At 42.0% G+C, this 22,852-nt stretch overlaps 1 protein-coding gene across 7 annotated transcripts in view; it reads right to left on the reverse strand.

Moving 5' to 3' along the window:
• The window catches only part of ica1 (islet cell autoantigen 1), a 223,194-nt gene that overhangs the window by 69,808 nt on the left and 130,534 nt on the right, over positions 1-22,852 (reverse strand). For all 7 annotated transcript variants that reach the window (XM_078538805.1, XM_078538804.1, XM_078538800.1 and 4 more), the window contains 2 exons: positions 22,008-22,108; positions 10,755-10,804 (listed from right to left, as the gene is read on the reverse strand). In XM_078538805.1, coding sequence (XP_078394931.1) covers positions 10,755-10,804; positions 22,008-22,108 — 151 coding nt within the window. The remainder of the gene's footprint in view (positions 1-10,754; positions 10,805-22,007; positions 22,109-22,852) is intronic.

Here is a 22,852-nt window from a genome sequence, read left to right on the forward strand (position 1 = left end):
AAGGGGCAAACATGCTGATGGATGTGTACTATAGGCCCCCAAACAGTCAGGGAGAGATAGAGGATTAAATACGTAATCAAATTTCAGAGAAGTGTAAGAATAATAGGGAAGTAATAAGGGATTTTAACTACTGAAATATTAACAGGGATAGTTTTAGTGTGCAAGGTAGGGAGGGGGCAAAATTCTTAAGTTGCATCCAGGAGAACCTTTTTAGCCAGTACGTAGAAATCCCAACAAGGGAGGGGGCAGTTCTGGACCTAATATTCAGAAATGAGCCTGGGCAGGTGGGAGTAGGGGAGCATTTTGGAGATAGTGACCATAACTCAGTTAGATTTAGGATAGTTATGGAAAAGTATAAGGTTGGGCTGGGAATAGAAGCTCCAAACTGGGGAAGGTTAATTTTACTAAAATAAGATGCGATTTGGCCCAAGTGGACTGGTAGCAGCAACTTTCAGATAAAACCGTGTCAGAGCAGTGGGAGGCATTCAAGGAGGAAATAGCGAGAGTACAGGGCAAATATGTTCCCGTAAAGACAAAGTGGGGTACCAAGTCCGGAGAACCATGGATGTCAAGGGAAAGAAAGGTTAGAATTAAGAAAATAAGAGAAGCTTATGGCAGACACCAAGGGCTCAATACGGCAGAGTCCTTAGAGGTATATATAAAGTGCAGAGGCGAACCGAAAAAGGAAATTAGGAAAGCTAAGAGGGTGCATGAGAAAGCATTGCTGGGTAGAACAAAGAAAAACAAAAAATGTTTTTAAAAATATATAAAGAGCAAGAGAATAACTAGGGAAATAGTAGGGCCAATCTGTGGTGGTAATAGAGGTAATCTGTGTGTGGACCCGGAAGACATCAGTCCTCAATGAATACTTTGCGTCGGTTTTCACAAAATAACAATATGACATAAATATAGACATCAGGGTGTAGGACTGTGAAATATTAGAGGAAATTATAGAGAGAGGAGGTACGAACAGGTTTAGCGGCCTTAAAAGTGGATAAAACCGCAGGCCCGGATGGCACGTATCTCAGGCTGTTGAGGGAGGCAAGGGAAGAGATATCAGGGGCCCTGGCAGTAATTTTCAAATCCTCTCTGGCCACAGGTGAGGTGCCAGAGGACTGCAGGACTGCTGATGATGTCCCATTATTAAAAAAGGGAGGAAGAGATAGACCAGGAAATTAAAGTCCAGTCAGTCTAACCTCGGTGGTGGGGAAGTTACTAGAAAGAATTCTGAGGGACAGAATATATCTGCACTTGGAGAGACATGGACTAATCAGGAATAGTCAGCATGGATTTGTTAAGGGAAGATCGTGTTTGACAAATTTGATCAAATTGTTTGAGGAGGTAACTATGCAGGAATATGGACGGTAATGCATTTGATGTGTTCTACATGGACTTTAGCAAGGCTTCTGATAAGGTCCCTCATGGCAGACTGGTCAAGAAAGTAAGAGCCCATGGGATCCAAGGCAAAGTGGCACGTTGGATCCAAAATTGGTTGAAAGGCAGGAAGCAGAGGCTGATGGTGGAGGGATGTTTCTGTGACTAGAAGTCTGTTTCCAGTGGGGTTCCACAGGGCTCAGTGCTGGGGCCCTTGCTGTTCGTGGTGTACATAAATGATTTGGACTTAAATGTAGGGGGTATGATCAAGAAGTTCGTGAATGACATGAAAATTGGTAGGGTGGTAAATAGTGAGGAGGATAGCTGTAAACTGCAGGAGGATATCAATGGACTGGTCAGGTGGGCAGAGCAGTGGCAAATAGAACTCAACCTGGAAAAGTGTGGGGTAATGCGCTTGGGGAGGGCTAACAAAGCAAGGGATTACACTATGAATGGTTGGACCCTGGAAAGTACTGAAGATCAGTGGGACCTTGGTGTGCATATCCATAGATCCCTGAAGGTAGCAGGGCAGGTAGATAAGGTGGTTAAGAAGGCATATGGGATACTTGCCTTTATTAGCTGAGGCATAGAATACAAGAGCAGGGAGGTTATGCTGGAACTGTATAAAACACTAGTCAGGTCACAACTGGAGTACTACGTGCAGTTCTGGTCACCACATTATAGGAAGGATGTGATTGCACTGGGGAGGGTGCAGAGGAGACTTACCAAGATGCTGCCTTGGCTGGAGGGTCTAAGCTATGGGGAAAGTTTGGATAGGCTGGGGTTGTTTTCCTTGGAGCAACGAAGATTGAGAGGGGACCTGATAGAGGTGTATAAGATTATGAGGGGCATAGATAGGATGGATAGGAAGGCACTTTTTCCATTAGTAAAGGGGTCAATAACCAGGGGGCACAGATTTAAGGTAAGACGCAGAAGGCTAAGAGGGGAGTTGAGGAGAAATTTTCACACTCAGAGGGTGGTGGGAGTCTGGAACTCACCGCCTGAAAGGGTGGTTGAATCAGAAACTCTCATAAGATTTAAGAAGTACTTAGGTATTCACTTGCGTTGCCATAGCCTCCAGGGCTATGGACCAAGCGTAGGAAAATGGGATTAGTGTAGTCAGATCTTTGTTGTCTGGCATGGACACGATGGGCCGAATGGCCTCCTTCTGTGCTGGAGACATCTATGAGTCTATCTGCATTAAATGTTTGCGGCTGCAGGAATTTCGGCTTCAAGTTATTGAGCTGGAGGCCGAGCTGCAGACACTGTGGCTTATCAGAGGAGGGGAAAAGTTACCTGGACACTTTATTCCAGGAGGCAGTCACACCCCTTAGGATAGAGTCTTCTGATTTGGTCAGTGGTCAAGGACAGGAGGGTGTGACAGCAAAGGAGGCAGGTAAGAGGACCCAGAGGACAGGAATGCAGGAGCTTCGATCCTTGCAATTGTCCAACAGACTTAAGATTTCCTCAGCTTGTTTGGAGGAGAGTGGGGGCTTCAGGTGGATGAGCTAACTGGCCATGGCACTGTGGCACAGGAAACCATTCAAGTGGGGGGAGTTGCAAGGAATGTAGTGGTAGTAGGGGACAGTATAGTCAGAGGGATTGACGCCATTCTCTGCAGCAAGGAGCGTGAGTCCAGACGGCTGTGTTGCCTGCCCGGTGCCAGGCTTTGGGACATCTGCTTGGGGCTGGAGAGGAACTTGCAGTGGGATGGGGAGGACGCAGTCATCGTGGTTCATGTTGGTACCAATGACATAGACAGGACAAAGAATGAGGTTCTGCATAGTCAGTATGAGAAGCTTGGCAACAAATTACGAAGCAGAACCTCAAACATTATAATCCCTGAATTATTATCTGAGCCATATGCAAACTGGCATAGGACAAATCAGATTAGGAGATGAATGCGTGGCTCAAAGTTTGGTGTGGGAGAAGTGGGTTCTGGTTCGTGGGTCACTGGCATCAGTACTGGCGAAAATACCATTGGGATGGTCTACACCTGAACCGAGCTAGGACCACTGTTCTTGCGAGCCGCATAACTGAGGAAGTAGAGAGGGCTTTAAGTGTAAGTAGTGGGGAAAGGGTACACATTTGGGAAGATGTCGTAAATCAAAGAGTAGAGGCAAGGCAAAAGTGAAAGGTATTTTTATGGAAAATTAAAAACAGACCGTGGGAGGAAAAGATAGAGAGTACAAATCTAACAGCAAATCAACAGATGAGACTAGAGGTTATAAAAAGAATAAAAGGATAAACTAAAGACTCTGTATCTGAATGCATGAAGCATTCGAAACAAAACAGATGAACTGAGAGTGCACGTAGAAATAAGTAAGTACGATTTGATAGCCATTACAGAGATATGGCTGCAGGAAGACATGGATTGGGATCTGAATATTTAAATGTATAGGACATCTAGGAAGGACAGGAAGCGAGGAAAAGGTGGAGGGGTGGCTCTGTTAGTTAATGATGGTATTAGCAGAATACAGAGGGATGACTGAAGTTCAGGAAACCAGGATGTGGAAAAGGTTTGGGTAGGGATGAGAAATGGTAAAGGCAAGAAATCACTTGTGGGGATGGTGTACAGGCCCCGGATAGTAACCACATGGTAGGATGGAGCATAAAGTTAGAAATAATGGGAGTTTTTCAGAAAGGCACGGCAATAATCATGGGAAACTTTAGTCTACATATAGACTGGCAAAGTCATGCTCTGTCCAAAAGCCTTTCCAGAAACCATTTGAACAGCTAAATCTTTCATTTCATGTCCTGTGATTCAAAGGACAGTGAATAGCAGTCCATGTGTCATTTGTAAGATTTAACCTTTGTAACTTGGAGTTAAGAACCATCCTTCCAGACAAAGCATGGATAGAATAGTGCAGCACAGGAGAATATTTGACCCACTGAATCTGGGCAGCCTTTTTCAAACAGCAGTCCAGGTAGTCCCATTCTTTCCCCATATCCTTATAAATTTTTGTCCTTCCAAATACTTATCCAGTTCCCGTTTGAAAGCCACTACAGCCGAATAGCCTTTATCCGTATATCTGAAAACTGAACACATCCAAAACTGAACGTGTTTCTGAATGGCTAAGCAGTTAATTTGTATGTTCATAAAACAATGTAATATTATATTGCAGGTGTAATAAGTGTTAAGAGGTAAGAAGTAGAGTGTGTAAAATTTGGCAAATGGAGAAACAACCTAATATTTGTAGACCATAGTTAGCCTAGGCTTAGGCTATTGCAATGTAATTAGGCCTAGGCCTACCGTATATACAGAAGCTACATCACATCTGAAAACCAAAAATATCTGAATACCGAAACGCAATCGGCCCCAAGGGTTTTTGATAAAGGATACCTGACCTATATTGAACCTGTTTCAACCACCTTGTCAGGCAGAGCATTCCAAAGCAAGCATTACAAGAAGGAAGTTTCTTCTCACGTTGCCTCTGGTCATTTGTCAATCACCTTAAATTTGTGTCCTCTGGTTCTTGACCCTTCAGCCATTTCTTTCTCTTTATTTTCTCTATCCAAAATCTTCACATCTTTCCTTAAATGTGGTGCCCAAAATGGAAAACAATGCTCCAGGTGGGGTAAGTTGGTGTTTTATATAGATTTAGAATAACTTCCTGACTTTTTATTCACCCTTCTTCCACTAAACTAAAGGACCAACTTCCTTTCCAGGTCCCCGTGTTAACTGAAGTGGTTTAAAAAGTTCATCATCTCAGGTGCTGTCCCTTCCACATTTGGAGACAACTCTGTGTCCCTCTGTCCTTGCACACTACCACTCTATGTCCAACGTCCCTTTCCTCTGAACATGTTGTTGCCCCCAGTGCCCATCCTTCCTGCAAGCCTGTTTGTAAATCTCTCCAATCAGGATTCCACCACTGCCACAGCACTGAAACAGCTCTGAGTCAAGTTGAAATGACATCCTCTATGACTGTGGCTGAGGTGCATTATCTGGCCTTTATCTTCCTGCAGCTTTAGACCTGGTCCCACCATACCATTCTTTCCTTAATTCATTTTCACTGCCATTCAGCTCAGTGAGATTTCCCTCACTCGGTCCCAGTCTTTTCTCTTTGATCATAATCAGAGCTTTTCCAACAATGGCTTCTCTTCCCACCCTTGTGGCTGGCTTTCATATGTTGAGCACACCCAGCTCCTCTCTCTCTACCAACTCTCACTACACTTCCACTGCCTCTGTATTTCTAGCCTCCTTATCCAAGATCCAGTCTTAAATGAGCTATAATATCTTCCAGTTAGGAGGATAAAACAGCACCATTCCATCTCACTCCCTATTCACTGTCTCAGGTTGAACCAAATTGCAGTCTCAGTTTCCCATTAAACCCTGAGTGGAACTTTCCATCGCAAAGTGCCTAACTGATACCACATTGGATAAATTATACGTTATGAATTTTCTGACTAACTGTAACACAGCTTCAAAGGGGAATGCCATGCACTATTATTCATTAAACAATGGCCTGAGTTTCACTGCTTGGGTTCTATAATACTCTCCCATACAAACCATCCGTATGCTTAAAAGAACAGTAGCAATCACCTTAGAATCAGTTATTTGCTTCCTTTAAAAAATAGGGCTACTTTTACTTAGTGTTGGGAATTGTTCCAGAGAAGGCTTTCAAAGTTGCAGGTTTCAAATTAAAGTCGATATGATCACAATCAATGGTTACCTATGAGGAGCTGGGTATTCAGGATCATTAAAATGTAACAGTGTTGTCCAAATTTTTTTCTTTAGTCTTTCATGGGATGTGGGTATCGCTGGAAAAGCCAGCATTTGTTGTCCATCCTTAATTGTCTTTGAACTGAGGGCAGTTGAGAGTCAATATATCTGGAGTCACATGTAGCCCAGACCAGGTAAAGCATAGCAGATTTCCTTCCCTAAAGGACATTAGTGAACCAGATGGGTTTTTATGACAATTGATGATAGTTTCAAGGTCACCATTACCGACACCAGCTTTATATTCCCGGTTCATTAACTGAATTTAAACTCCACCAGCTACCATGGTGGGATTTGACCCCGTGTCCCCTGGGCCTCTGGGTTACTCGTCAGTGACTTAACCACTACACCACAGTCTCCCCCTACTGGTATCTTAAATAAAAACATTGCCTCAAAATATAACTCCGAATTACTTCGAATACACTAGGCGATGTGAATGTAACAGGAAGTTATATTTTATAGTCATAAATGAGTGAGGAATTTTAAAGGAAAAACAGTGAATCAGATATGATCCCTTTCTAAATTCAAGAATCTGCACACTTGAATTCTTGGAGTACACAAAGTAATTAATTAAAATTCCAAAGGGACTAACCCGATTTGTAGACTTGCGGTTACATTTTGCCTTCCCAGTGTCTCGTGTTGTATTCAGCGCTTTCACATCTCTGCCCACCTGTGTGCATGTACATACCCATCCCCACCATCCCAACCAATCCTGTGTGGAAGTTCAATTGATAGACAATGCCATATGCGAATAGAAAGCTGAAACCTCACATCAATCAGGCGCAGCTCCCCCTCCATCTCTGTGGTGCTCCACTCCTCACGCTTATGACTGGCGGAGGAAATGAGCAGGGGGTAGTAGGGAATAAGAGTTGATTTTTTATTTAGAAAAGGAGGATTTTGAGCCTGGGCCCTTCAGGCATAGTGTTTTACAGAGATAAAAACAAAAAACTGCGGATGCTGGAAATCCAAAACAAAAACAGAAACAGAAATACCTGGAAAAACTCAGCAGGTCTGGCAGCATCGACGGAGAAGAGTACAATTGATGTTTCGAGTCCTCATGACCCTTCAACAGAACTAAGTAAAAATAGGAGAGGGGTGAAATATAAGCTGGTTTAAGGCGGGGGGGGGGGGGGGGGGGGGGTGCGTGGTTGTTGGGACAAGCAAGGTACAGATAGCTCTAGTGGGGTGGGGTGAAATAAGACTAAAAGGGCGTAAAAGGTACAGATAAATGTTTCCATTTCTTCCCCCTCCTTTTTGTTTTTTCCAATAATTTATACAGATTTTTCTTTTCCCACCTATTTCCATTATTTTTAAATGTGTTCCACCGATCATTCATCTATACCTTTTATGCCCTTTTAGTCTTATTTCACCCCACCCCCACTAGAGCTATCTGTACCTTGCTTGTCCTGCTATCCACTCTTAATTAGCACATTCTTTTAGATAATAAGACCACCTTCAACACCTCTTTGCACTTTTGTCTATGACATCTTTTGGTTATCTCCTCCTATCACTGCTTGCTTGTCCCAACAACAACCCCCCCCACCTTCTCCCCCCACCCCCGCTTAAACCAACTTATATTTCACCCCTCTCCTATTTTTACTTAGTTCTGTTGAAGGGTCATGGGGACTCGAAACGTCAACTGTACTCTTCTCCGCCGATGCTGCCAGACCTGCTGAGTTTTTCCAGGTATTTCTGTTTCTGTTTTTGTTATAGTGTTTTACACTTTGTGCACACCCCCCACTCCCTTCCCGGGCCTTGATGACAACTACTGCAGGAGTAAAATTGTATGAGGAAGTGATTAATATTGAGTTAGGAAAAAAGACACACCATCAAAAAATAATTAGAATAACTCACCTTGTGTGTAATTCAATGGAATATATCAATGTGGTATTAATATACATTCTCATGAAAAGGAAAATTTAGATGAGATTAGTAAATTGTTAGCTTTCTCTTGGAGATGTTTGTGTCCTTGCCTCTGAACTTTTTTTAAGAGAATTGCATTTGATAGTCTGGCCACTACCAGACTATCAAACATTGGGACCATGCAAGGAGATAATCAGACATCTGTAGACAGACAGCATTCCTCCCCTTCCCCATTTTTGATAAGATTACCTGAAAGAACGAAAATGGCTTTTATCAGATGGAATATGTGGCATGATGAATGTACAAATGCATTTTGTTACATGTGAAGCAACTGACATGCAGAAATGCATGGTGAACCTGCGCTGAAGAAAAGGTCCCAGACATGCTCAGCTATTTTACCACAGATCGATATGAAATGGTTAATGTAGCCAGGAGAGCAAGAAAATTACATCATCAAGGCATTGACACATACTCCGTTGGAAAACTGACTTTAAGACAGTCAAGAGGGGAAAGGTCAGAGAGAGTAAAATTAAAGTAAAAGGGGTTGGGGTTGGGACTACAGTATTGAAGGCTAGGCAGAAATAATAGTTTAAAAGAATTATTCACAAGATGGAGAATCTTTTAAGTCCAGGCTTGATCTGTTGCTTTAATTCTATGTACTTATACACTAATAACTTACAATTAGCAGCACTCCTGCAAATGGATATGATATATCAATGAGTAAGGTAATCTGCAGATGTGGGTGCAAATCCAATTCAATAGCAAACCGATAATGCTAATAGCTTTTAGTATGTCAACTATGGTATGTAATCGAGAAATTAAGGAAACAAACTCAAAACATAGAAATAAGTGAGCCAGAAATCAATTGTGAGAAGTCAGTAAGGAAATTTCCCTCTCATGGTGGGGAGATCTGTAAGAAATCGTTGTATAGTAAACTTATAAAATCTTAAGAAATTTATTGGATGTTATAGCAATCTTAAGAAGGAAGTCAGGACAGGCCTGTTATCTCTGCCAAAGACATCTCTTGAGCACACACATTCCAGATAAGGTTGGATCTCATGACCCATACGTTAAAGAGGCTCTCAAGAGGGAAAGAAATCACTTTGGATAGGAAAGAGTTTTCAAAGTGATTCGTGCTGGCTCAGCCTTCTTCAGGCAGAGGAAGACCAGGGAAGAGCTCCCTAACACTGGCTAGTGAGCAGGAGGCTGCCACCACCAGCTACAGAGATCAATACCCGCACTACAGCATCTGTCTCTTCTTCCTCCGGGACCAGTAAACCATTCTCACCTGTCACAGGCTGTATGCTTTTCCTGTATATTTAGCTTATTCATTATTTTAAACTGTTGCTTCTTAACAAATTACTTTAAAATAATTTATGAGCTTGACCTACTTTTTGGTAATCTATGACTCCTGGACCAGAATTTTACAACATTCTGCTCCTCACTGAGGTTCATACAGGAGAATTTCTCCCTGAACATCCTGGATGGATATGGCCTTCGGCTGAGCGTCCTTCTCTCCATTCTTCACCCTTTTCAAGAAGCTTATCCCATGCTGTGTCATCTCTGCTCATTCTCCATATTATGCAGTAGTCCAAAAGGGGATGGAAAATACTGCACCATGTCTTGGTTGAAGTGGTTTGTGCAAATCCTTGAAAAAGGCCCAAGTCCTTCAGCATGTTCCACACCACTCCCTGTCAACAACTTTAAACAACTCTAGAAACCACCAAACACTTCTACCACCGCAGCATCAGCAGTAGAAATGAATTAGCAACTAACCTGAAAGCAATTGATTTTCCCATTAAATAGTGCTTGTGGAGTGGGGGGTGGGGGGGTGTGCTGGGGGGTGCTGGGGTGGGTTGGTGGCAGAGGCCATCCATCCTGGTGCTGAATGCGTGTTCAGATATGCAAGGTTAAGAGACAGCATTAGCTGGAACACTGAAGTCCAAAATGACACTGCTTGCATCAAATCAGCATTAAATGCCCATTAATGTTCCAATCTGCCTATTCTGAAAACTTCTGGCATGTGCACCATGTGTTCTGCTAACACGCTTATCAAAGTGGTGCAAAGGGGCTTGTACCAGAAGTGTGCCACAGATGCATTTTGGAGTCAAAATGGCACTCCCAGATCTGAAAAACCAGGCATTAAGACATTAAATTTCACAGCTTATGATTCTTAACAGAGCAGAAGAACAGTACTCTTAACCATCCTCTGAAGTGGCCTAACAAACTACTCAGTTGTATCCAAACCGCTAATACTGCAAGCACACATCCTAAAAATGAATGATTTTTAAAAAGTGAAAGGTCGTTTCCACTGGTGGATTAGTCAGCCACGTGAGGGTGTAGATTTAGGATTATCACTAGAATGTTGATGGAAATGGTAACAAGAATTTTTTTTTCACTTAGAGGATAATTAGAAAATAGAATTATTACTACAAGTGGGTATTGAGTAAAACATGAAAACATCATTTGAAAGGGAATTTGCAAGGAAGAAAAAGGAATGACAGAATTGATACAACGAAAAAGGAGGCCATTTGGTGTTTGCACCGGCTCTCTGGATGAGCAATCCAGAGAATGAACTGAGATATGGGAACTGGGTCGCTCTGAATGAAGAGTTGATGCCATGGACTGAATGGCCTCTTTCTGTGCTATAAGTTCTATGGTTCTTTGACCACCTCTAATTCACATCCACTCCAGTCTAACACTGGAATATAACATACTTTAAAATGTGTTGCTATGTGTTGCGTGCAAATTGTTATTGACTAAACAAATCAAGTTTTTCAAGGTTATGTAACCATACCTGAACTGTTAGATTCTTTATTCTCCTTTTCTTCTTCTAATGAGATAAGCCTATAAAATAAAAGAATCAAAATAAAATAATCTGAAATTTAAGTTAATGTAAATATTTTCTAAGTGTCAGGCTGTCTGGCTTCCAAAGATTTGGATAGGCTAGACCTCAGATCTTACATTGTCAATTTACTATACAGTGTTTCATAAACAAAGATTGATGTATATGAGTAATTCTATAACAATTACCAGTGTTTAGATATGTAAATTTAATGAAATTGTGTAGTTACAACGAATATTGAGAATATTAAAAAATAAACTCTATGTTTGATTATTTTAATACTTATTTACTACAAATGACTGTCTAAAAATTAATTTGTTAAAAGCCAAATTTCAAAATTAGGTACATGTCTATAAATTTAAAACCCAATAAGTTGAGTAGAATTATATATTATATAACGCATGCAATCACAGCATTAATAGCTAGCAGGGGTTTTTAAAAAATGGAAATTAAATATATCAAATCATAATTAATAGGTGGTATGTGTTATAATTTTCAATTATTTTTCTTTCCCCTTATGCACTTGCAGCATTCACAGTGCCCGCATAAATCATAGAACTGCTCTAATTCCCACACATTGCTCTCATGTTTAAACATCCTGTACAACATGGTTACAGCAGCAAATAAAATAGCAGAAATGTAACTCCTCCCAAAAAAATCCATGAACTTAAAATAAACTTCACAGTTTTCATATTTACAATAAAAGCATGTTTTTGTATGGTACTGTAAGATAGCTCAACTTCAGGTATTGTAGATTGCAGTGTATAAGTCAACCTTTGAATTTTCAAAAAGTCCTTCCAAAAATGGGGATCGACTTATACACCAAGTATAAAATTTGAAGAGCTGGTGTTGGTATAGATGGCTACCATTTTGAAATTTGAAAAGAATGGTGGATTAAATAAATGAAATAATTCTAAAAGAGTAGTTTGAACTACAGTAATAACACTTTAAAACTTGTCAAATTCGTCGTCTTCAGCATCTGATGCAAAGAGCTCATCAAATTCATACTGAGTCACATTGGCCATGACATCATTGTAAGGATCCCACTATGTGGCACTTTCAGTTTTATAATCATCCCTCTACAACAAATCATCTTCCTCTCCATCCATTGAATTGGATATTCCACATGTTTTGAATGATCTGATGACAGTTTGTGCATTAATAGCACCTCACAATTTGATGACAAAACCACACAAAACATCAAGTGGGCCAGCACACATGTTCCCACTCATTGTGAAGATTTCTTCATTAACCATCCACCTATTCCACTCGGCATGAACATGATCCTTAAATAGTATGTTGAGGCGCACATCCAAAGATTAAACGCTGGACTTTAGACTCCCTTGTTTAACTGCAATCTGAGTGTCCCAAATTAATAAACTACATTCTTGGCATAGGCTACTCGGATGCCTATTCTATGCATTATTAGAAGTCCTGCAGGGAACTTGATTTTTGGCATGGTTTTACGTTTGAAAATTACCATAAGCTTTAATTTCGTTCTGTTGACTATGCAGGCTAGTACCACCCTGAAGCTTGTCTTCTCGTGTTTTGTGGTTTTCACTCAAACTGTTTTCAAATCTTTCCACTCCATAGTTCAGTTGCTGGGCATATCAAAATGCGTGGGTGCTTCATGCAGTTGCTGATGTGACATAATGGGTACTCATGTTTTTGCAGCTGTCTGATGATGAATCAATGGAAACTGGTAATTTTAGCATCAAGGTCTTTTGTTAATCTCTGAGCACTCCAGGTCTTCTGCCACAATATTGGACATTTTTGTTCCATAAAGCTGTTACACCAACTAGCTACTGCTCTGAATCTTTGCTAGACTCAGGGTTTGATTTGGCCTACTTAATTGCATATATACACAATGCATTTCTGGTGATGATGTAACCATTCTGACGAATTTTGAGGACCCATTCCGAGACATGCTTCTTAAGATCAGGCCAGTGGCTGATCCCAGTTTTCATGGCGCATTTGGTGTTGGTTATCTTCTTCAGGGCAGATTCTTCCTTCTTCCATCTCGCACCAGTTTTTCACTAACACCCTCGCTGCAGCACAGTTATTTGAGTTAGCAAATGTTATGACTTATAGCTTGTAACTAGCTTTGTACTTCATTCTTTTTGCAGGACCCAATTCTGTTTGTCAGTCGCCATGCACGGCCTGCTCTTTGTGGGCATGTCTTAAATTCCCGCATATCCTCTTGGCACCATGGCCCGTATTGCCTGCTCAGTCCCATGTGCTAACTTATAAGGCGAGTATCACCCTAAAATGTATTTCCGAGCTGAAAAATTGAGGCTGACTCCAATTGTGAGTAGAGTCCTAAACATGCATTTATTCACTGACAAATGGGGTTGGGGGGGTGCGGAGATTGACATATAGGCTTGAACATGTATTTGATGCCGAATAAAGTGGGTCGTCTTATGTACCGGCTCAACATATACACTGCAATCTATGGTATTTTATGTTATCCACATTTATAAATTTGTAAGTCCAGATTCATTTAGACCATTTGTTGTCAAAAATGACGTATAAGAATGTGCAACAACGTTATTCCTCTGAAAAAAATACAATTCCCCAGCTTTAGAAAAAAATGCTAGTAAATTAATTTTCAAACTCTGGGGTGGAGTAGAGGAAGTGATTTTCAATGCTTTTATCTGGCATTAACAAAATGGTCCGGCAGGATTAGTGGAGACAGAAAACAGGGTTAATGGGCAGAATTTTGCCCTAGGTTGGCGGGCGGGCCCCACCGGCTCGGTGGCGGGCGGGCAGTCGAACTCCGCCGCCGAAGCGTGCCTCGTCGCCATTTTAAGTGGGCAGGCCAATTAAGGCCTACCCAGCGGCCTGCCCGACGGGAATCGCTATGCGCTTCCTGTATGGGGAGGCAGGAGGGAGTCCCCATCTGTCAAAGTGGGAGATCAGTGAAAATTTTGCAAACTTAAAAAATAGAAAAATAAAAAAATGATTAACATGTCCCCCTCATGTGACAACGTCACACGAGATGGGACATGTTAATAAATATCACATAAAATTTATTAAACATTTTTAAAGCGGACATGAAACCTCATCCCACCAGTGGATGAGGTTTTATGTTTTTTCTATTGCCCGCTGGGGCTCCTGGCCTGCCCGCCAGCCTTAAGGTTGGACGGGCAGGGCCTTTAACTACCTTAATTATCCTGTCAATGGCTTTAATTGGCCATTGACAGGTCAGCAGGTGGACAGCTGATTTCGCTGTCCGCCCGCCTTCCTCAATATTTAAATGGACCGGGATGACGTCGGGGGTTCTTCCTAATGTCATCCCGCGTCATTTTCCTGTCGGTGAGCGGGCCCCGCCCCCAAATCGCCGACGGGAAAATTCAGGCCAATGTTTCAAGTTGAATATGGTTCTTCTTCAGAACAAGCCATTTTGGACTCAAAATGTTAACTCTGTATCTCTGTCCACAGATGTTGCCAGATCTGCTGAGTATTTCCAGCAATTTCTGTTCTTATTTCAGACTTCCAGCATCTGCAGTATTTTGTTTTTATTAACAAGGCCATAATGGCTTCAAAATTAGGTTGGTAGCCTTACTACACTGTTAACAACGACAGTGTGGCCAACTCCACTTTTAAAGGGGCCTATCACGGAGTGTAAACAGGAATTTGATTGCCATTTTAGGTCAGTGCTAGTCGCATGCAGGCTCAGATAAGTTCCACAGGCAATGGAACTGAATGAGTATCCCAGAGGAACAGGACTGCAACAATGAGACTGATGCCAAATGGCAATATAAAGTAAATGCTACCATATTAAAAGGTGGGGCAGGGCCAGGAGTGGTGCTCAGGAACAGAGAGATGTGAGGGTGTAAACATACAGCTGTTTGAAAATGGCAGAAGTTGAAAAGACTATAAAAAACTGGATTGGCTTTATTAATAGAGGCGTAGAGCGGAATCGTCCCAGAATTGCACTAAGTGCGGTAGTGGGCGTGAGAAAACGTTTTACCCACTGGCTGCAATGGGGACTTTTGCACCTTATCATCTGTTTCCCGCCTCATTAATTACGCAGCCACAGCCTTCTCATTGGCGGGCAGCCTCTGAATAACCCGCCACGCCGTTACCTCACTCTGGGTGCCATATCTAAACTGTAGTTGCGCACACAGTTCTCAATTCTCACAGCCCAGGACCGCTCCAGTGAACACATGTCCCTGAAAACCAAGAGGAGTTCAGTGACCTGTCACTGAAATGTCATGATGTCCTCCATCCTCACTCTGGCCACAGGAGGTCCAGCAAACTCACCACTCTGGCTTGGGAGGCGGTGGTAGTGGTGGTCAGTGCCAACGTTGCACAGAAGAAGTTGGCCATCCAGTGCAGAAAGAGGATGAATACTCTCATCTGTGCTGCCAGGGTAAGGTAACCACCTCATTACTAAACTCACGCACTCACAAGGCCAACACATATTCACTGGCATCTCACTTACTGCCAGCTCAAGGGACATCTTCACTCACTCTCTCTCACACACACGCCCTCACATCTCCATCTGGCCTCATCTCCTCTGGAGACTGCCTCCTCAGCCCTCACCATCTTGAGGTCGCTTGCACAGATCAACATGTGACCCCACACAAACATTCTGGGATACCCCCCCTTCCCCAGTACAGCCCCCATTCTGCAGTCTCTTCCCTTGCCTGAGGCCACCTCCCCCTTCCCCAAGCAAGCCCTAGCCCTGCAGCCATTGAAAAGTCACCCCCCACCCACCCCCCTTATGGCTGGTCTGGTGGGTAGAGGCCTGCAGGTGAGCCCCCTTAAAAGTGATGTGGTGCTGTCTGTGAAGCCTGGCGCTCATGACCACAAGTGCTGTCTGAAGCAAGGTAGGCAAACAAACCTTGAAATACCAAGCAAAGTGCAGCTCGCCAGGTGCATGTCACTTATATATAGTTGTGAAACATGTTGGCGTGGTGCCCAGATGATCCAGCGTGTGGTGATGATTCCAGCAAGCAGGGCTTATAATGAGATGCTGAAGTATTGAAATTAGGTTCCCGATGTGCAGCGGCAGGAAACGCAGCCCACCATTGAATGGCAGAGCAGACAATCGCAAACTGGTTTCACAATTGCATAAAACCGTTTTTTGGCCTACTCGCTGTATTATTTGCTCACACTGCCAAATACGCCCACCACCAATGGGAGCAGAAAATTCCGACCATAGAGTTTAAAAGCAAGGAAGCTATGCTAAGCCTTTATACAGTACTGCTGGGTCTCAGTTACAGCCTTGTGGCCAATTTTGGGCACCCACTTTTGGTAGCGTGTTAAGGCCTTAGAGAGAGTGCAGGATGGATTTACTAGACTGGTCCCTGGAATGTGGAGAGCTGGGATTGTTCTTCTTAAAGCAGAAAAGGTGAAGAAGAGATTTAAAGGTGTGCAAAATTAAGGAGGGTTTTGATAGAGTAAATAATGAGAAACTGTTTCCAGTAGGAGTAGGCTTTCTAGCCAGTGGACACAGATTTAGGGTAATTGACAAAAAAGACAGAGGCAACATGAGGAAACTTTCTTTTTTATGCAGCAGCGAATTGTTATAATCTAGAAGGCATTGTCTGAAAGGGCAGTATCTACAGTAACTTTCAAAACAGAATTGGCTCAATACTCGAAGGGGTAAAGTTTACAAGGCTATGGAGAAAGGGCAGGTAAATGGTACTAATGGAACAGCTCTTTCAAAGAGCTGGCACAAGCACAATGGGCCAAAAGGCCTCTTACCGTGCTGTATCATTCTATCATTCAATGTATAGCCCATTCAGAGCATGTGGGAATTCTGACAGAGGAATCAACATTTTCTTGCTTATCCTCAGATATCAGAACTGCTGTAGTGATGTCCAAGCTATGGGTTGGGGATATTTTGGATGAGCATAACTTTAAAAATATATATATACTGGGTGTGTTTTGAGATGAATACTCAAAGGCCAAATTCTAGTGTTAACACTCAATGATATGCCATCACTGGCATTATGGTACATCGCACAGGAGTACCAATGCATTGGAGCAGTAATGTGTTACTCCATGGCAGTGGGAATGCAGATTCAACCCACTTGCTACCGAGTTTTTACATTCAATCATTCTGCCGCCACATGCTTTGTCAATAAGGAAGAAGTGTCTTCAGTAGGTCCTAACAAAAAGGAATAACTCTGAATATAGGAAGCCTGAAATAAAAACAGAAAATTCTGGAGATGCGCAGCAGGCTGGTCAGCATCTATAAAGGGAAGAGATGGGTTATAACATTGTGGCCGTTGATGTAATAGCACGAAAGAGAGTTTGATCCCTGTGGGTTCCCATTAGCTGCAGGTGCTAGCGTTTTGAGATGGGATAAGTGGCAGAATTATAGAAAACAGGAAATCAGGAGGTTAATTTTTTTCTCCCTCCCACTTTTGGTTGGATCACAAACAAAGTTTTGCTGGTTCAGACCTTTTTAATAGTCCTAACTCTCTCCTCACACAGGAATGTCCCTTGAAGGAGAACTGAAACCAAAATAGGGAAGCAAATTGCCATTAATTTCAGGACTTTCTTGTTCCTGTCCAAAAAGAGCAGCCAGAAGGCCTTGGGCCCTAATTTTGCTGGCCTTATGAGAAAAGCAGTTCTTTCTCTAGGTGTTTACTGCCTGCCTGCCCCATCTCAAATCCTGGAAAACACTAAAGCCCATTTATTGCAGATGCCACTATGTGTCAGCTGCTACCAAGAAGCTGGAGATTCAAGAAGATTAAGTGGGAGGAATGATGATGCTCAATACTAGTGCACTTTAAATAAGACACAGTGCTTGAGCGTAAGTGTCCAGAGGGAGCAGAAACGTGATGGCAAGGGTCACTGTCACTTTCTCATCTGTTTTTCATCAAGGGAATAAGCATACACCAGATGCAAAGCAGAAGAAGACTGGCTCTCTAATTAATTACAATATTATCTATATTTGTGTTTTAGCAATCCTACCTGCTCGAGAACAAAGGAAAACTTTGTCGTTAGCTGTACCAAGTGATACTGGGTTTTATATTCGATTTTAAAAAAACATATAAGGTAATATTTTTAATGTTTGTTATCAATAAATTGGTGAGAAAATAAAGTGATACATAATATGACAGGAAACATAAAACTTAAACAGCAATGTTGGAGGTTGAATTGATAACACATCTGCTAATATTTACTAAAAACTTTTAAAAACCAATTAGAAGTGGAGCCGTTCTGCCACTTTCAACAATCAAAATCCATTTGTGGATTCACACTAAAGAAAGAGAATCAATCTGGAAGCACGAGTGCACATTACTCTGCCATTTAAAAGTGCTCCAAACTGATGATGCAGTAGACAAATGATCTTCTTCATGTGACAAGAACCCTATGGGGCAGTAAATTGGAAGTTGGCTGATGTCAGCCAGGGTGTTAAAATTTTTATCAGTATCCTTGGGCTAGGAATGGAGGGAAACTTGACCCCTCTGAAAGTGCACTTGTGGATGTGTCCAGAAAATAAAGCTTATCTGTGGTGACTCCCATCAAGTCAACTGATTTTCACTTATATGAGTGAAGACCACTGGTACACCTACAACCATTAATTTTGAGTCTGAGGTGAATAGATTTATGGTAGCCATGAAGGGACGTGGATCCAAGGCTGGTGACTGAACCACTATCTTCAGAAGAGCCAAAGGGGTAAATGAGGGTGGGGGGTCATGAAGAATGCTGTGCATTGGTAGGTTTAAGTTACAGGATGTGCTTTGTGCTTTTACAAAAAATTGAATGAGCTACAGTTTAGGCATTTTTGAATTAAATCTTCAATCCATGATGCTGTCAGATCATGATGCTGTACGGTGGTAAAGAAAGTGGGGAGGTACAGAACCTAAATAAAGCCCTTTTTGTTCAATTGTTTTTCAAACATATTTTCCAAATACTTTGTAAAACATTTTTACAAACATAAAATGCATTATTTCTGCCTCATAAAGAATGCAGCAGAATAAACAAATCCCTGCTAAGTAATTTATTTATTCAGTCTAAATTTTACTTGTAGCAGTAAACTGTTTCTTGATCCAAGTTAATGTAATTACTGCAAGAGGCTCAAAATAAACAAATCACTTCACAAAAAAAATCCACATTATGCAGCACAATTTCACATCCGATGCGCTAACTGTTATTCAGCGTGAAATTGCGATTTTAAGATCTAAATATCATTCTGGCAAGGTTGTAACACTTCTTGCAAGTCTTAATTTCCTTAAAGTCTTTAATTTCATACTAAAATAACAACTGACTAAACAACTAAATATAAAATACTGCAAAATAGTTGACTAAAGCATCAATGATGCACGCATTGTGATTACTTCATGTCACAACACATGACAATCAGCTAGGAATACTTATGCCTGATAGTTCAACATTATCAGTATAAACCCAAGAAGTAAGATCTGTTAGTAGTTTTGAAAAGATTTTTTGGCAGCTCTCCACCTGTCTACCCAAGATATTCTTCCCATCAAATGTCAGTTGAAATAACTGCTCTTCTGGCTCCCATGGAAGTGACACAAACTGTAGCCATAGCATTGTGCAAAGCAAAATACCAAAACCAATGGAACTCGCACCAGAGGCTACAGTATGAATTGCCATCTGCTGCAGCCTTGCAGTCTGTACTTGATTTCCATTGGAGTGCAGTTGTCAACTGCACAAAAACACCAACATCCATCTAGGCAACCATTTTACATGATATGCTTCTGATGAACAAACCCTGTCCAAAAGGCTCAATTTCTTGTCACCAGCTCCTGCGTAAATACTTGCAGATAAATTTTTCAACCAAATGCATTATGCACTTGGAGCTATGGGAGTGATTTTAATCTGCAGTGTATGTTGGACGAACGGCACATAGGGCATTGGCTCTGCCTGGCTGTGTCGGTGATCTGGGCCCAATGAAATACGAGTGCCAAGCTACTCTAATCACATTGTGTATAGGCTGGTATCTATTTCGGAGGGCCTACATCTTCTTAAGACCAGCATTCATCTCTTAAGGGGGAGCTGCAGTTTTCATTGGTAATGTATGCAAAGTATGTTGTATAATAGCAGGCATGATGTCAATGGTCAAGGCATCCTGATTTTCAGACACTGTAGTGGAGATGCTCATTGAAGAAGTCAAGGACAGAAGGGAGATCCTGTTTCTTTTAGAAATCAGACAAAGTTCCACAACCAATATGCCTAGAGAGAGCTGGTTGTGCAGGTCAGTGCAAGTGGTATCACTCCCAGTATCTTGTCAGAGTGCTGGTAAAGATTCAATGAACATAGTCCTGCAACACCACAATTATCCCAACAACTACCAGCTCTTCCATCCTCCAATGCACAAGTCTCTCTTTCAATCACAACAGAGCACTGCTTACACTCAACACCTTCCAAACACACTTTCAAATCTGTCTAATCAACATCTTTTTAATTTTGGATTTGGATTAATTTGTAATTTTTGTTAAGTTCTTTGATATTTAAAATTGTATACATTTTCTTTCACCTAATGACTTGTCCCTCTTGTACACACCTGCTGCTTCTTTCAGAGTGCACACTACACCTCCCGCATCTTTACAACCTTTTTATATGAAACACATTAACCTACTCTTTTGCAGGTCAAGCTTGTATACAAAGATGAGAGTCTGGAAGAAATGGGGGTTGTGCAGTCACATTCCAAACTCTCAATCCAAAGAAGGATGGTATCATTGACACCACTGGTTGATCACACAGCTATGAAGGTTATGAAAGTAGAAACCACAGCAGCTGGCTATTTGGTCATTTTTTCCTCCCTTAACACTTTCTAGCTAACGAACTAACATACACCTCAGACCTCATCTAAGACCTCTCAACACTTTCTTGAAGGACTACAAAGAATCAGTTTTTGTTATCACCTCTCAATCCTACAGTCAAACCATCCTTTGAGATAAGTTAAACATCCACACATGCCAAGCCGGTCCTTACTTTCTCGGTCTATTGTCTAGTCCTATTTCAACACTTCAAACACTATCTTGATCATTTTAAACGCCTGAATCAGTTTCCTTTTTACATGAGCCTCTTAAAGGAATCCAAACCCAAGACAGAGAGATAATTCTGACTTTGAGTGATAATGAAAGAGATGGTATCAGTTCACTTGTCTGTTATACACCTCTTTTAATTTTCATTTACAAGATGTATAATGATGGCTGATCCAATATCATCCACTTTACACCATTAGCCAATGTAATATTGGCCACAAGAGATCTATCTTCACAGCTCAATGTTCTCAGGTTGGGAGTAATCCTTGTTGTCCTTCTCTACACCTTCTTCACAGGCCCCAAAATTCCACAAAGTGAATTGCATCCTATTTGCATTCATGGTCCTCAGTTGAGCTGCTGATGTTCTACAAAGCTGAATCCTCAGGTTGGGTTTTCAGCCCCACCAGAGCCAGAATTGGAGGTGAGCAAAAGCTAAAAATAGCTTGCCAGCACTTAGTTTCCTAGCTCCATCCTGGCTCCAGGCCATTTTTGCAGGTGAGAATAAGGGCGGCAGGGTTACCTGCTGAGCTTAATTAAGGACAGGTGAAGGAGGCGGACTGGTGAAGGAGGCTGACTGGAACAGCACTCTAGGCAGGCCTGACAGCCCACCCTGCTGCTTAGATGTGGAAGCAGCCAGGGTCCACGCTGTGGAGGGGTTCATCCCCCTGCTCTCCCCCAACCATTCCACAGTGATGTAGCTGCTGAATCTATTTTTTGATTAGAGATTTTAAAAAGTTGGAGAGGACGCCTCCACCTTGAAGTGCCCTTCCTCTTACCTTCCATTCCTGCCTCCCACTCCTTTCAAGCTGGCAGGCCTCTGACTGACCTTCCATCATTGAGAGCCCACCCAGCGTCCTGAATTGGATGGTGTACCAGCCCTCTGGCCATTAATTGGACACCACAGGGAAAATCACAGGTGAATGACCGTTTCCCCCCCCAGGGCCAGGTTCGGGACCTGCAAACAGCCCCAATCTCTGTTTCCTGCCCCCAGATGGAATATCCAGCCCCTCCTGCATATTTTAAGAAGTCAATTCTGGCTGATGGTTGCAGTAACATGTTGGAAAGAGCAGCAGAGCAGACAGGTTGCAAACTGCTTTCAAACTTAAGTTTTGTTACAGCAAGAATGAGATCATTCACATAGACATGGAAATGACGTTTTTTTTGTAACTGGTCCAACTGAACTTTGCTCCTTTTCCTTAAAATATATTAATGATGTTCTCCAACTTACTCATTATCCTTATCAGATGCATCCTTTGCCACATCAGCCTTTGTATCATTATCTTCCTGCGATGCTTGCTCTATCAACTTGTTTACAGGTCCTTGCAAAATCTGTAAACAGAAATTTAATTATTTTTAAAATACATGGTATTCAGAAAATATTATATGTTCATTATAACTTGCACACTATGGTATAGCAATTTGCCACACAAAGTTGTGGGTCAAAGTAATACATTATAGGGTCAATAAAACAAAAATTATGCTTTTTATCTTGAGAGAGCATATTTTATAACAGAAGACACCTGACAGAGATGTGGCTATGAAAGTAAATTTTAGTGGCCCCATTACTAATCTCTTTTGCCTTGAACCACAATTTCTTTTTGTAACTTAATATTTCGCTTCCATCTAACACAGACCCCTTATGTTTTTTCCCCCCTGTTCACCATTTCCCTGCCTCTGTACTTGCTTAAAATCTGTTACATCCCTAAATTTTTCCAGTTCTAACAAAAAGTCATCAACCTGAAACACAGGGCAGGATTGCCTCTGTGGGCTTCAGGGGCCCCAGTGGTGGGGCTGCCAAGCTTCCAGTGCTTCGCAGCTTCCTACTGGCTGCAGCTTGGGAGCCCACCTGCCATCCTTAATTGGAAGCTCTGGCCACTTCCTCCAAAATTTCCCTCTGGGTCCCACAGCCAGCATTTGTGGGTTCCCGACCTGCATTTCATCCCATGGGCGCAATCAGGACCTGGAACAAAAATCCTGCACATTTTCTTTCTGTCTATTCACCAAAACATTTCACAATTTTAAGGACGTTTATTAGGTCATCTTTCAGTCTCCTCTTTTTTAGAGAAAAGGGAT

Source organism: Cetorhinus maximus, chromosome 3 (assembly GCF_964194155.1).
Source record: "Cetorhinus maximus chromosome 3, sCetMax3.hap1.1, whole genome shotgun sequence".
NCBI lineage: Eukaryota > Metazoa > Chordata > Chondrichthyes > Lamniformes > Cetorhinidae > Cetorhinus > Cetorhinus maximus.